Raw genomic sequence first — 16,177 nt, 5'->3', positions numbered from 1 at the left:
TGTGTCGCCATCAATGCAAATGCATCTCAGTATAATACATTTACCAATTTCAACAAATTGGAAAACATTGCAGTTTGTAGCATGTACAGGAATTATTTAAATGTAGAGCTGTTTTTATTCTCCAAAAGTACAGCTAAAAAGGTACGAGTATGAAAACACTTGTAAGAATTTAAAGTGTTTTCATGTGTATATTTGGAGTGTGAAATTGTGTGTGCAAATTTCTAAAGCGTGTTTACGTTTCTGTGTAAAGTGATCATCTCAGAGGGCAACGCGAGGTCATGGTTCTTTATTGGGTCACGTTTATAAAGTCAAGCTTCCTGGCCCCACTGGGATCTGGCCCACGGTGTAGCCACACCACCAACTCTTACTCCACGCCACCATGAGCGTCCTGCCTCACGAGAAACATCCTGAGCATTGCTTCACCTAACCTCGATCTACTGAGCATCTGTGAAAAAGAGCTTTATAGCTCATCGGATTCCTCCAGTTTAATTTTTTTAAAAATTCTGATTCTCCATCCGCTCCCTCCACCATCCACCCCAACCTCCATCTATATCTAACATTTGCCAACGAATCCAGAAGCCGACCACTATGATCAGCACAATCGCTAACAGTCCTAAATGAAGAGCATTTTCGGCTGTTCATACAGATATACAACGTGATCAACCGTGGAATCCATATCTGCTTAATAAGACTGCGATGGTAATGTGGTATTTCAACCTGCTGCTCTGACCAGGGAGGATTCTTATGCCAACGGTGCTTTGACAGGGCACTCGACTTATAATCATTAGGTTGTCAATGCAAATCCCGGGCAGTCATCCCTCTGGAGTGATTAAATGAACACTCTTAAATAGAAGGTGAACCGTGCTCATTCTATGGATATACTGGCCCCCACCAATAGGAAAGCATAATTTCTACTGCTGGCTCAGAGTCGCCAATGCAAATGATATACCACCCTGCACTCATTTGAGTAAACAGGACACATTTAAATTCTTGGTTCTTTCGGTAAAGTCACGTTGAAGGGAAACAACGGCAAGAACATTTGAAAGAAATGTTCTTGCCGTTGGTTTTCACACCTGATGATGACTGCCTGTGTTGCAGTCGAAACGTCGTGAGAATTGTATTGTTTATATATATTTTAATATTTTATTGTTTCTCTTCAACGTGACTTTACCGAAAGAACCAATAATATGAATCACTGCAGTCACGAAAGCTTTAAATAAAAATTTAGGGCACATTTACTTACGGTTTTTGTACTTAATTTCATTGAAATCTGCTGCAATGCACGTCTCATTCCAAACTTTACAGTACATTCTTCATAGAATGGAGCCATGGATTTTGTCGTGAAAGTTTCTGCAAAGGGAATTGTGTGTGTGTGTGCGCGTGTGTTTTATGTTTTTTTTCCTTTCTTGGCACCCGGTGTGCCTGTGCCAACTGTGGGTGTGTGCAGTCACGCGTCCCGAGTGGACATCAAAGGACCCGCCATAGATTCCTCCAGCCCTCCGCTGGTAAATCGGATGCCGCGCACACGTGGGTCCCATTTCGCGGGAGCTTTTGGAAGCGTGCGGTTACCATCCCCTGGGACCAGGGAAGGAACCTCCACTGTGTGGCACGTTGAACCCTTGCCTTCCTTGCCAGACCCGCTGGGTTGGCCCATCATCAGTGGCAGTGTTTGGGCGACAAAGTAAACATGTAGGGAATCAAAAGGCTCAAGAGGTCCCTGATTCATGAAAACAACAATTGGTGTTCATCTAGTATCAGCCAAAATTAAAATGCAAATAAACGTAACAAGGTAATTCATACATTTAAAAAGACAATCTCTCATCTCGGTATTGTCTGCATCTCTTTGCTCTCATCTCACTATTTTGTCTACATTTATGTTTTTCTCACTCCGTTGATATATCTTGCCGATATCTGTTCTGTTATCTCACTGGTATTTTTATTAAATGAAAGGGAAGCCCCCCACAAATTATTTTTGCTTACGGCCTCCCAATAAATTAGCTACCACAGATGGAGCATGATGGCGCACAGTACGTTGGGGGCATGGGCAGTGTGGGTTGGTGGATCACGCAGAGAGATAATTGTTTGCTCTGAGATTGAAATCTGTATGAAGTTGCCAGGAGATTGCAGCAGAACACTAAGGTTTCTGACAAGCCTGTGCAGATTTGTTGTGGGTTTCTCTGAGCACTCTACATTCATTCCACTTGTGAAATAATCCTTTGAAAATTAAACCTCTTAAGTAAAATTACAGATCAGGAAAACAGGCGTTATTTATCTCTAGGTGCCCCAGGCATCTGAAACATACATCTACAAATACATCACCTAGAACTCGAATTGCCACCTCTGAGTACAATAAAACAGGGACATGTCATGGGGAGAATATTTGACAGTAATAGAAGAGCAGAGAACAACATGTAAATGCATTGTCTGGAGTGAGTGGTGTATTACTACACAGCTCCCATAAATCCGGCATTTTTTATGTCCCGGGACGACTTGCAGATTTCTCAGGACAGATACTTGAAAAGGAGGACCCTAGGGTTGCCACCAGGCATGCAGCAGCCCGTCTGAAAACTGAATACACACATGTACTTCAATGGAAAACAGCAACCAGATGTCACTGGAATAAGTGTGCACTTCTAATCATGTTGTCCAAAATGTTGCTTTGTGTATCTGCCAATTTGCCCATTCACCATTTGTGATATGTATACCGTCCACAATGGTTGTGCATTCAAAGGCTTGCAAAGGACATTCAGAGGCAAATTTAACGTGTGTCATGAAATCTATATGCAAATCTGCGTTCTGTGCATATTTCACGGGCCGATGAACGTTACTTCAGTGTTTTATTCACCACGTGTGTTTCGAGTCACGAGGTCCTTTGAGCATTACCTCGTGCAGAGTGTGATGGGCTAATGGTGCTCTCTGGTGGCGACCAATGTACACTGCAATTCATTGCATAATGACAAACTTAAACTAAAACTATTTTTTTCCAGATAAGGCCCACTGAGCTATATAGCTTTGTTTCAAAAGTGACCTGGCCACAATTGATAGCTCAACGTATCACGTGAAAGTTTATAACAGCCAATTACGCTAAACGGATGTTTATAAATGTGGAGGGAAAAACCGGAGGACCTGGAGAAAAATCCATGCGACCACGTGAAGAACGTGAAAACTCTAAATGTGCAGGCGTCAGGGTCGGGATCGAATCTACTACCTCCTGTATACCAGGCGAGGTAGTTAAGATATTGCCACCGTGGCTAATATAATAGCCACAACAACGGAGATGTCTCATTAGATTCCTCATGCGATGTGAAGTTGCCTTTGAATTTACACAGCACTGCATTAACGACTACGTGGCGACTGTTACTCCGTGATTTTGGAGGCAGAGTTGTGGATCTATTGGTGGCCCTAAACCAGCAGTTGAAATTCCACATGCCCATAAGGGGCCGTCCATTTAGTACGTGCGCAAAAATCTGTCAAAACTTAACCCCCCTCCGTGTACGCACGCGTACTTTTTACACCCCCACCCAACATGCGTACGTACGCCTGACGCACCCCCCCGAATCCTATAGAGCGGCCGATATTTAATCCACGCAGAAACAATTAAGGATGAATGAATATTAACGTCTTTTAACAGATAGTCTACCGCCGGACTATCTAACTTATTTGAAGGCCAATGTAGACAAATTATTATCGAGGCTTCACCCCCCCCCACCGTTTCCTATGCGTACGTACATTGTCAGTAGAGCCCCATAGGCCAGCGTACGCATTTGGGTTAACAACCCTCCCCCTCCATGCGTACGTACAAAATGGATAGCCCCTAACGGAGGTCAGTTAATCTGTAGGAAAACCATGAACAGCTTTCCTAAAAGTTGTACTAAATAGAGATATGGTGGCCTGATTTGAGGCTGTACTGAGATATGAATGTACCACCTTCCAAGAAAAAATAATTGATTCTAGATTTAAAGCTTTCGTGACTGCAAGGATCCATACTCTTTGGTTCTATTCGGTAAAGTCACGTAGGTAAAAAATAAAATAAAACAACAAAAATCACGACGTTTCGGCCACAACACAAGCGGCCTTCATCAGGTGAAGGGACAAGACTGTCTCAAGGACAGCGCTGTCCTAGAGACAGCCTGGTCCCTTCACCTGATGAAGGCCGCTTGTGTTGTGGCCGAAACGTCGTGATTTTTGTTGTTTTATTTTTTATCTACGTGACTTTACCGAATAGAGCCAAAGAGTAAAAAATTATTGCTTTGCCAGCAGCAAATAGGTTTCTGACTTATATGTGTGGGGGTATGAATATTCGTCTTTCAAAGGGAAGGGTTTTATCCAGATTTTCTTCCAAACATAAAACAATCAATTGGCTATTCAGGCATCTTCAGCCAAGTCATTATTAAGGTGACTCCACGCTGAAACACACATTGGTGTGGCACTTATTTTTGTCAGTGGTGTTGAGCCAGTGATGCAAATTCCACATTCATATGACTGTGGCTATTGGCTCTCTAGGACAAGTACTGTCATCAACCCTCCACAAAGAGGCACTCATTTATTGAGTCAGGATTTCAAATGCCAAGTTTTCAATTATGAGTAAAGCACTCTAATCAGAGCTCCACCCATCCAGATTGCGTAAATAATGCACTGTGCATTTATTGGCGAGGAGCGCACGCTGCAAACATTGCCTCATTTCCTGAGGTTGCCCTGCCCAGGAAAAGGTGTCTAAAGTGCTGGTGTTCACTGTCAAAGCCGTGCCAACTCGCACGCTCACACGACATGCACGCGCAGTCTGGGCACCCGAGTTCGATTCCCGATCACGGCGAAAATAATACAGTATACAGTATAGCGGTGAATATTGCAATTCATTTGGGCCTCGCCCAGGTTGATTCACTCTTGATTGATTACCTGGCGTGGTGTGCAAACTTTGGCACTGTGGTGACAAAGGCGGCGTCAGGACTGGTGCTGGCCACACCATGCCCTCGTGCGCTCTGCTGGCATAAAAATGTGCTCACTACAGCGAGATGTTAACTACCTCGCCTGGTATACCAGAGTGTGTAGCTTCGATCCCGACCCTGACGCCTGTATATATGGAGTTTGCATGTTCTCCCCGTCGTCGCGTAGATTTTTCTCCGGGTCCTCCGGGTTTTCCCTCCGCATTGAAAATCAACATGCGTTTCGAGTATTTGGCTGCTAAAATTGTCCACATGATGAGCCACTTCATAATAAAGGTTTTTGGGTTAGATCGCGTTATTTATAAATGTGTCGTAATCCTCCACCACCCGACACGGCCAATCAGCAAAAAAGTGTCACGTTGACAAAAGACAAATAATTAACTACTTTAGCCCACCGGTGTGTTGAAGAGTGAATCCACAACATTTACAGTTTGAGTACGACGTTTCGCTGGTAAATACATCCAGCACCATCGGGCAATTCGCCAGAATGCAATTCGCCAGAATGCCCGATGGAGGGTTACGACACATTTATAAATAACGCGATCTAACCCAAAAAACCTTTATTATGAATAATATTGGTCGCGAAAGCCTACGTGTTAAAATGAGCCACTTCGTTGAGCTATTATTATTTGAGACCAGGTCGCTTCTGAAAAATAACTATATAGCTCAGTGGGCCTTACCTGGTTAAAATGAAAAATTGTTTAAATAGTTAACAGTGCTTGCCTAAGCATCTGTTAAGGCTATGTGGGGTAACTTTGCTTATCTAAATGTTCTTGCCAGTGTTTGCAGGATGGCTCTTGAAAAGTGTCCGTTGACTATTGATGTGGTGAGGTTTTCAGAACACCATGGTAATTCGTATCTTTAAAAGCGTTATAATTTAATTACTTAAAATATATATAAAATGTATAATTGTGAAACATTTTGTTGATTATACCTTGGAAATACTATACCAATACTACACATGTGTAATTTATATGTGATCTGCATTTATTTGCTTCTGCCATCATCACATTTACCTAAAATGTTGCTGCAAACAGTTTTCCAAATGTTGTATTTGAAATAACAGTGGCATATCGAAAAAAGTAAGGCACAACACAATTACCAATAACTTTATTGTACACTGAGAGTGGAATAATACCTACAGATCAATTTGCACCTATTTGGTAAAAACAGTAATAATTACTTGTCGTACGTTACTCCTCAACACTGGCTGCTAGTTGGTGTAATTTTTCAGAATCCTACTCACACTCCCACCCACTTACCCACCCATTCACCCACCAATGCAGCCACCCACCGAGACGCAGCCACCCACCCACCCACGGCATAGTTTCATGCCACCCCTTGCAGGGCTCATTAATTCTGGCTGTTCAAAGGCGGTGCTAGGCATTGGTGACTGGCTGGCCGTCAGTGAGTACGCATCACGCACACTCACGCTGCTGTGTAGCTGGAGGTGCAGACATGGCTGGGACATGCTGCTGCGTCTTGGTGTGGCTGGCCTGCCTAGGCAGTTTAAGTGCTGCCTTCTCTGCTAATGGAGGTGAGTGTACGGAGATGGCGGGATTGAGATTCGTAAAGTTTGGCAATAAGTATCACTGGGGATTTTCTAAGTGCAGCGGTAGTGATTTGAGGCTGCGGGTTGAGACGCGATGAACCTCACATGATATTTCCCAGTTCTAGGTGACTCAGGCAGGTGGCCAAATTGGTTTATGGGACATTGATCACAATATTATTTTTTTCCAATCGGGTGGCACTGTGGTAAAGTACTCTACAATTATTTGGAATGTTTCGAGTTTATATTCCAGTCGGTGGTTGACTCATTATCCCTCTGGGGATCAACAGGAGTACCACTACCTGGGAATTCTAAAGCAGGGAGTGGTCTATGTCAAGCAAATGTGGAATATCCACAGCTTGCTTAGGGCTTCCAATGAAAATTTACTCTGCCTTGTGTTCACTTGAGCAAGGAAACGTGATGATGGGTGTGAAATGGCCTACTTTTGAATTATATTACAGATCGTGGGTTCAGAGTGAGACGCAATTTATTTCAAAGGAATTTGTATTTCTTACAGAGCAGTGGATGTGGCTACCTCAGTTGTGATCGTGCAAACCACTGTGAAACCAGCTGCCTCATTGTCAAAGTAAAGTGGCTCCCTGCCCAAGCAGTTGTGAGGCAGTGTTAATCTTCGTTAGTGGTCTGGATATAACGGTGCAAATTCCACATTCCTCGGGGGGGGGGGGGGGGTGGCCATTTTCCCCATCCGACGACCCTTGTTTTCGTCACAGTGATACAAATTCGATTGACTCTACAGTTATGTTGGCTTGAGTCAATTCCCAATTGTAATTTGCACTTATGACTCAATTGTCAGTTGGATACTCGAACCACAGTGCCACAGGTCTTCTGTCTGATGTCGAGAGTAAAGAATCACTGCCTGAGCAGTTGGACAGCGTACCCACTGAATCTGCGCAATGTTATCTCACAACGATTCTCAAGCCTCATCTTCATTCCCCACCTGGCTCCAGATAAAATAATGTACATCGGTATATGAGGTCAACTTGGCTACTTTATAATTACAAAAGTAAAGGCATCCCTTAAAAAGTGAGGTGACTTCAGTTACTAATTATTTCTGAGATGTCATTCTCAAGCCTCATCATTCAAGCACTTTGGCTCTGGCTAATATAATGCACCAAGAAGCCGTATCGTTTTCACGTGAAATTTGTTTAACGTTATCTTTGAATTTCAAAATGACATGTTGTTTAATAGAACAAAGATCCAAAAAGTACAAAAAATTCTGCCACCTTTCCACAAAAACACAAACTAGTTTCATAATAATTTATTGATTTGCTTTGTTTTCTGCTGCTCTTTTATACATTTCTATATTCTGTTTCTCTTTGGTGTATTTGAATTGTGTTTCCAGGACTAACGTTAGGTTAAGATGCTGTTCGGTATTGGTTTGTGGTCAAAACACCAGACTTCCCTGTGTACATTCGGATAATTATTTCTGCTGTATGAAGAATAGTAAATAACTGAAACAGGCAAAGGTCGATTTATTCACCTAAAAATGTGAACGAAACAATATTTAAGCCCATCAACCTATGGATCTTCTGAAAAAAATATTTCTAGCAGCATTGATGCTCGCAAATTCTGAGCCATTTTCACTTTCTGAGTCTAATCAGCAGTGCTGGTACTGTTAAGCAAAAGCTTCAGGGTTTCATGGTGTTAAGGGTAAGATCTATCTACGAACTTTGGAGCCCGTTTAGCCGAGTGCAGAAAAAAATTCACGTTCATTTTGATCTATTTTGGTGGATTGCATGGCTGTATGTACGGACCGTGGGCAATAACGAACACATTAAGAGACCCTTGTCTGTGTCACCATCGTAAAATACAACAACACACATTTAGACCCATAGGTCTTCTGGGTTGCTGACTTGCACGGTCTCTAAATTTATTTGGGGGAATTTTGTTGTTGCCATCTGAATAACTCAGGGAGGGTGGTTGTGGCCGAAGCGGCAGGTGGGATGGAGGTGTCTGGCGCCGAGGCTCTTTGCGCCTCCATTGGCAGCCGCCTCTCCACACTGGCAGAGATGAGCAACTTCGTGTCCAAGTGTGGCCTGCTTGAGTGCCGGCCGGCATGGCTGTCCGACGGCGGCCTCAGGTGAGCGAGCGCACAGACCGAAGCGCTTTCCCATGAAGAGCGCTTAATTTCCACCTCAACGAACCCGTGAACCGATGTCCAGTTAATTTCACTGCGGGCTTTTTTTCCACCAAATGCGATTCAGTGTCACAGCTAACTGCTAAAGCAATTGCGATTAACTTTAATTGTGACTTCTTAAAGTTATTTCCGTTCAACTTCATTGTAACGTAGTCAATCAGTTGCTATTCAGTTCATTGGAACCTTTTTTATTCACTGTAATCAGTTGCCTTTCAGTTTTTTTTTCCAACGTATTAAAGCAAGTGGCTTTCACTTGTATTTAAGGAAACCACTGTCATTTTATGTAAATGTACATCCCTTTTGTCAATCCACTTCTGGGCGAGGGCCTTCCAATTGCTTGTGAGGATTAATTTACCATACTTGGCCGTGCTAGTCGATGCACAGAGGTACAGTACAATAATATATTTTTGCCGTTTTGTTTCATGAATGCATTTTTACGTGCTTTAACTTTCACAATGTTTTTTTTTTAATTGGAAAGTACTGTAATAACTTTGAGTGGATTTATGTTCTCACAAAAACTGTCAGTCTCTCTCCGTATACGTTTGCAAATGTGTTTTTGGAGGTTGCACATTGAAACATGTAGTGAATTTGTCGTTAAAATTATGATAATCATCAAAACTTATGCACAACAGGAGCAAAAATCCACATACAAGCTGGTGTTTGTGTAGCTTCCATCACGCAGGGATAGACCTCACACCCAAGTGGAATGATTTTGAAAACGATCGTGGTAGACTTCTAAATAGGAGTAGGGATTTGAGAGGCAATATATATGTGTATGCTCGTAGTCAATAAACAAAGTAATCTGCCACAAATGAAATTTACATTTGTTTTAATATTGGAGAAAATTATACAGATTCATCTGATTTATGACATTAGAATAGTAATACGCAGAAGGACGGCATTAATATTTCGGGGGGGTTAATGGACAAGAAGAATCAATCAGCACATAGTTCAAATAAACATCATGGGTCGATGCAGCCAATCATTCCTCTGGGGTTGTTGGAAAGTCCAGTTGTCATCAAACTGGTAAACTGGTCCCAGTAATGGGAACGGCCCTCAGGCATAAGTACATGACCATAAAAGCAACCTGAACATAATACATTTAACATTTCACGGAATTTTGCACATTTTCAGCTGTGAAAATTATAAAATTTCAGATTTACTGCCACGTGATGAACGTCTCTTTCGTGGAGCAAATGGGACATTGCAGCAACACGCGTGTGTTGCTTGGGGGGGATCTCATTAATAGTTTGTAATATTATCTTCAGCAGGCAATTCCCTAACACAGGTGATGCAATTCTCCCTGAGAGCTCCATCTACACATTTTTTTCATCTCATGACATGATGCAGATAGCGCAATGGGAATACAAGTCAGATCCTCTGACTCGATGCAAAACGGTTGAACGCCTGCTCCTTAAGAAACTCCTACCCCTCAATTTAACACGTAGGCTTTCGCAAACCAATATTATTGATAATAAATGTTTTTGGGCTTATATCGCATAAATATGTGTGTCGTTAACCTACCACACAATTCTGGCAAATCGCATGATGAAGCTGGTTGTAATTACCAGTGAAGCATCGTACTCAAGCGCAAATGTTGTGGGTTTACTCGCCATCACACCGATGTGCTAAATTAATCGCTAATCGGCACGTTTTGTTCACGAGACAAACCTTACTAATTGACTGTGTTGGGTGGTGGTGGTGGCGGTGGGTTAATGACACATTTCAATTGATGCGATCTAACCCCCAAAAAATCCTTTATTGTGAATCCTGCCCCTCACTCTGAGCAGGACGGCCGGCTGCGGGAACAGCAGTGAAGACCTACAGGAGGACGTGCCGCTGCCTCCCCGGCCACCACCGCCGTCACCCCAAGGCCCAGTGGCCGGAGTCACGATCCGCCCCAGGGGCCTGACCTCCAGCCTCGCATTCTGCTTCATCCTGCCCGGTATGGCACTTGGATGCAGGGTTAATGGATCACACACGGAGATCGTCGCTGACTCTACAAGACTCTCCTTCTGCTAGGCTACAAGGAGATCGACGCCGGCCAGTGGAATTACGGCGAGGAGAGTGCTGATCTATCCACGTGATTTTACATTGAGCTGCGTTTCCTCGTATGAAGTGGTTTTTTTCTCTCTCTCCAGATACCGTGGCTCCCACATTTTAAATTAATTAAGGCATTGGCCGAACATCCTCGAAATAACCCTCCTGACAGGGTGTTTAGACTCGGTGAACCTTTCCTGGATATATACAGGAAGGGACTCTTATTATTATTACTACTGCATTAATGTAACTTTCAGCTGAGTAGCTGTCACGAAGGCCATGAGGTCAAAATCAAACGTTCAAATCCGAGCGATTGGCCAAGAGACTGATCCCCACCATGAGAATGTGGAATGTCTACCAGTAGCTGTGGTCTGCCAACAGAAATGAACATTACTGCGCACTCATTTGAGTGTGTGGACACTGTACCGTTTAATAAATAATTGTTGTATCAGTGGTAGAATCATGTATAGAGTTGCATCTACATTTGTGGAACATGACTGAGGAACGCTGTATTAAAACACTGCTCCGTGTTTTAAGAAGCAATTAGGCAATGCATGTTGGTTTTAACATTCTGCATTAATGGGAAACTCACAGCACAAACAAACACACTGCAAAGAAAAACACAACGATGTGACTCCTCTGTTGCATCTTAGGAGTACAATTATCAGATTGCGCTCATTAAGTTTAGGAAACCAAGTTAAAACAATAATCATAGCATTCCTACTCTTGCATATATGTGGCGCAATTGATCTGCAGTATTAAGAAGATTCGAAATCTTCCTGATAAGATTTGATAAATCTGTGAGCAGGTTTATCGTAATTTATGTACAAAGCTTTCTACTCACCTCTGTGTCTATCGGCATGTCCGTATTTGCTTGAGCTATGTGTCTGTCTATCTGCCTACCCATCTACCTATATACACATGTGTTCGCCTGTCTCTCTGGCTGGGTAGCAATTGCAGTGAGAGAGCTTGACTCATCATCTGAAGGATGTCTGCTCAAGGTCTGGTTCATGTTTCATTCGGCCTGTGATCGCTGTGTAATCAATAAATAAGACATTGTGGACTACCAATTGTAATCACCCTCTGGTTAGACTCACCCCAGCCATGGGAATGTGGACTTTCCTTCGCTGGCTCAGGGCCGCCGATAATTATGAATGTATTTGTAATGTTTATCCATCATCATAGTGCAGCACTTGATTATTTTGTTGGGATTTAAGGGCCATTTCCGGTCTCCACCCACCCCACCCTCTTAAAACAATAAGAAAGCACTCAAAGCAATGCTTATTATAAACGCATTTGAAAATATGGGGTTCCCGGAAGTGAATCTATTTACAATGTGAATAGAAGAATTCATACACATAATTAGCAATACATTTTTTTCTAATTAGGAGTGCCTGAATTAACATTTATCAAAAATAGAGCGTCTCCATCCTGTGCCATAGAACATTTCTCAATCCCTATTGGTAGCTCGGAGCCAGTGGTGGGAATTTTATTATTTTCATGTCAGGTGCCAGCCTCTCCATAGGATGACCACTGTCAGCTACCCACACGGGGTACTCGATTTAACACCAGGTCAGTGTTGGTGAGCTAAGATGACCTTCGTCTGGGCATGCGTGGTGCTTGTCTCACAACTCTACCGTGTGCTCTTCCGGCATAAAGAGGTGCTCACGAACGTCAATTTGCCTATACAGTTTGCACATCTTTGAAGCTACACATGCTTGCCTCTGCCAGTGTGCGTGCCCCACAAACGTGCCCTCTTGCTGCCCACCTACATGAATCCGTGGTGCTTGTGTGTGTATGCAGGACAGCCATGTGGCGACCCTCCCGTATTCCCGTCTGCACGTCTGGATGAGGATGAGATGGGGCAGAGGGAGAAGTCGCCGGCGGAGCTGCACTACGTCTGCCAGGACGGCCATATCATGGCTGGAGGAGCTCGCTCCTTCTCTCTGGCGTGCGATCCCCAGTGCGGGCAGTGGCAGGGAGCCGTGCGGCCCTGCGTGCCCGGTAGGCATGCATGCCGTACAGCCTGAACCACGGTTGTCACTTTACCTACAGCACCTACAGCAACCATAACGACCACCTCCGGTTAGCACGGTTCGCTCCGTACGGTGTGAAAGAAGTTCAACGTACATGCAACCACAGACACAACCTTTGAATCAATTTCTGCCATGTTTTGAACCACCATATGTGAAACTATAGGCTCCATCTTTGTACCCATAGCTGCTATCTTTGAGACTAAAATATTGAATATTTCAACTCAGATCTGCCATATTTGTGCTGACAGACATGATGAACATATTTGAAATGCCAATAGAGTTATACTGTCCTAAATACATCCAGGAAAGATCGAGTCTTAAAATATGTATTCTTTATACGGGACAAAATTATTGTATAAGCATCTAACTGACTGTACTTTGAAGCATCTAGGAACAAATGTAATGTTTTTCCATTCAGATTTCCCATAAATAGCACTACTGCAATACTATACACTGTAGATTGACTCATCAAATATATATTTCCTTCATATTTTGATTAAAAGCTTTTGTGACTGCAGGGATTCATATTCTTGGTTCTTTCTACGTGACTTTACCGAAAGAACCAAGAATATGTATCCTTCATATTGTTTAAGCATCTGTCATATCGGAACCTCCAGCTTGTACTCTCTTCTGCTGTACAGACAAGTGAGTAGCTAACTCAGCAAATGCATGGGGATTAATTCCAGATACTCCAATATCCTTGCAATAATTAGGTAATTGACCCAACATCCATATGTAGGACTCATCTGCAAAAGGACACAGATTCATTGAGGCTTTCTTGAATAAAGGACTTATAAACTGACAGTGCTGCAAGTAGAATATTTAATACAACAATTAGCAGGCTGTGAATTTAAACCCAGGAATTCACTAATCAGGGACTGACTCGGTGTATCATGTCTCCAGAAATTATTTTTAAAAAGTATCCATTATTTGAGTGTCAACGGTGGATGTCTAATATAGACACTGGTCTCCACGTAAATATGGCCTGTACATATCTAGCTCTGGGTCTCCAGTTGAGAAAAGCACACCCAATGCTTATATGAGCTGGCACACATGCTGAAATTGACAAAAAATATATAGATTTTGTATTTGCACGTGTAATGGAATTGATTGCTTAAAAAAAATGTTTTTATATACATTAGTCTGTGGCCCATATTTTTTGTAAATCTTCCACCCGTAACATCAGGTTATCCAATGGCATTGGTTTATGAGACCACGAATTACTGATAAGTCGTCTCAGCGAAGGGAAAACTTGTGCAAGCTTTCTTTGAAATATTATTATAAATATTGCGCACGTCTTTGTGGCAGCTGGTCACAGCCGCATGCACATGACGCTTCTCGCACCTACCCTCCAAGCCACCAATTCATTAGAGCTGAGCATGAAGCAGCTCACAGTCGAGTGCCAGGCCCGAGCGCTGTCATAAGGGCCTCAGGGTTCAGCGACACCGTGCTTATTAAACACGCCACAGAGAAGCTTCACGGGCTTTTGTGTGACAACGGAGGCTTCTGGTCACTTGACTTAGCCAAATGACCTAGTTTATGGGAAAAGTGATCGAAATGGGCCGATGTATGAACATATGCCATACCAGCGTTTGTCAGAACACCAAACATATTTACCGACACTTTTCCGTGTCGTTTAAACCTAAATGGCAGTGGTATTTTGAGGTGAATATGCAGTTAACATGGACTGCAGGGCGAATGTTTTTTTTTTATCAGGACTTGTAATTTTCCATTACGACGGCTGGGTATAGACCAAATACTGCAATTAATGTTGGTGGGGTTATTTTGGTGTCAACCCAAGACGGCGTTAACCCTAGAAGATGTAGGTGGGAAACTCAACGTACATATCCTGTAGTCACTTAAAATCAACGTGTATATATCCACATCAAAAGGTGGTGTTCATCACGATTGACTTCCATGAACCAGAGGTGCAGATTCCACAATATTCTGGTGGGGGGAAATCTATCCATCGATGGACCATTGTTTGACTTCCCATTAAAAAAATCTACTTATTTTGCTGACTTGAATGAGCTGAGTCTATTTAGTCGACGCCCACATGGAATTTAGAAACACAATGTGGCTGCCTTAATATGAATGATGATGTATTTGATCACCCCAGATAAACATAGCAATCTGTGCAGATAACTCATCAGCCTACTCGCTGTATTATCGACTGGCCACTTTGTAGACCTGAAGTCATACATCAATATGGAAAATAAACCTACATCGTGTACTACCATTTACTCACCAACTCAGCCCTGTGCATATCGAATCCCATGCATGCAATAGTGTGTGTGTGTGATCCAGCAATACCACAAATGCACATAGTACATTTAGATCTCTTAGAATTTTAACTAGATGTGCATTGGCACGATTCCTATACTGAGCTTTGGTTCGAATAAATGATTGTGCATTTGCTGAACGACATAATTCAGTGGGCTCTTCAATGAATAAACAATGTTCCCATGTATTTATAAAGCATCAAGTAGCTGCATTAAATTGTAAAGAGGTTCAGTGCCACTTGGGGATATTTTCAAACACCAATTTTGAGGATTCCTGTACAAAAGAGCCTTATTGCCACAATTGGACATTGCCTTTTGAATTAGAAGGCTTCTACAACGGTGGTTGTGCAATGGATAGGCTGGTTCCCACAATGGGAATGTGGAATTTCCAATGCTGACTTCGGGCTGCCCCAGTTGCTCACATGAGCCAGGGCCCACCGTGATTTTACTTGACTTATCTAAGCAGAGGGTCCTTGTTATGGCGCGGTAGCTGATTCATTGGTCATTTTATTTCAATTGCGCTCTGTACAGTGTTGTCAAGTAACTCATAGAATTACTTTATTCATATTAATCTCAAATAACTAACGAGCATTCCAATTTGTGACCGAGTGGGGTAGGAAAGCCCTACTCACAATTAAAAATGTAAAGTCCAGTTTAAGTTTCGAGTTCAAATGCAGGTCATGGGGTTGATTAATTGAGTCTGACTTTGTGGGTCCTCCTATGGGAAGGTTGATCCTTGCCACGGCAATGTAAACACACCAAAGCGCTGGATTTCAGGCATGCACCACCAAGCTCAGATGATGGAAAATGACAAAACGTTTTAAGTACAGTACATTGCTTAGTCAGACCACGATTTCCATAAAAAAGTTGGACAATGCTAAACTCAATCGTTATTCATATTTCAACATTTACGGCAAAAATGGGCAATATATCCCAATTTCGCCTGAGCACGTAGGGACATTGTAGCGTTGTTGCATTTGCTACCACAGCATGTTTCACCTGGTTGGTTACTCCACGCCTTCTTTTAACAAGGCTTCACGCTCAAATGTGAAAGACAAATCAGTGGCCTTCACTGACATTGGGGCACAGCGTTGATGCGACATATGTCACATGCGTCATTGTGCCTTTGGCAACTGCTGCGCAAAATGACAGCGCTCAGTCCCAACACT

At 42.8% G+C, this 16,177-nt stretch overlaps 1 protein-coding gene across 1 annotated transcript in view; it reads left to right on the top strand.

The window, feature by feature from the left end:
* Positions 1-6,314: 6,314 nt before the first annotated feature.
* SUSD5 (sushi domain containing 5) overlaps positions 6,315-16,177 on the top strand; it is a 20,020-nt gene continuing 10,157 nt past the window's right edge. Inside the window, exons 1-4 of the mRNA XM_032959596.2 lie at positions 6,315-6,480; positions 8,425-8,593; positions 10,441-10,595; positions 12,494-12,694. Of these exons, the coding sequence (XP_032815487.2) occupies positions 6,402-6,480; positions 8,425-8,593; positions 10,441-10,595; positions 12,494-12,694 (604 nt within the window). The 5' untranslated portion in view covers positions 6,315-6,401. The remainder of the gene's footprint in view (positions 6,481-8,424; positions 8,594-10,440; positions 10,596-12,493; positions 12,695-16,177) is intronic.

The sequence above is a fragment of the Petromyzon marinus genome, chromosome 2, assembly GCF_048934315.1.
Source record: "Petromyzon marinus isolate PM22_M1 ecotype Great Lakes invasive population chromosome 2, UKy_Petmar_22M1.pri1.0, whole genome shotgun sequence".
Taxonomy (NCBI): Eukaryota; Metazoa; Chordata; class Hyperoartia; order Petromyzontiformes; family Petromyzontidae; genus Petromyzon; species Petromyzon marinus.
Note: the sequence above shows the minus strand (reverse complement) of the source record. Positions and strands in the feature narration are given on the sequence as shown.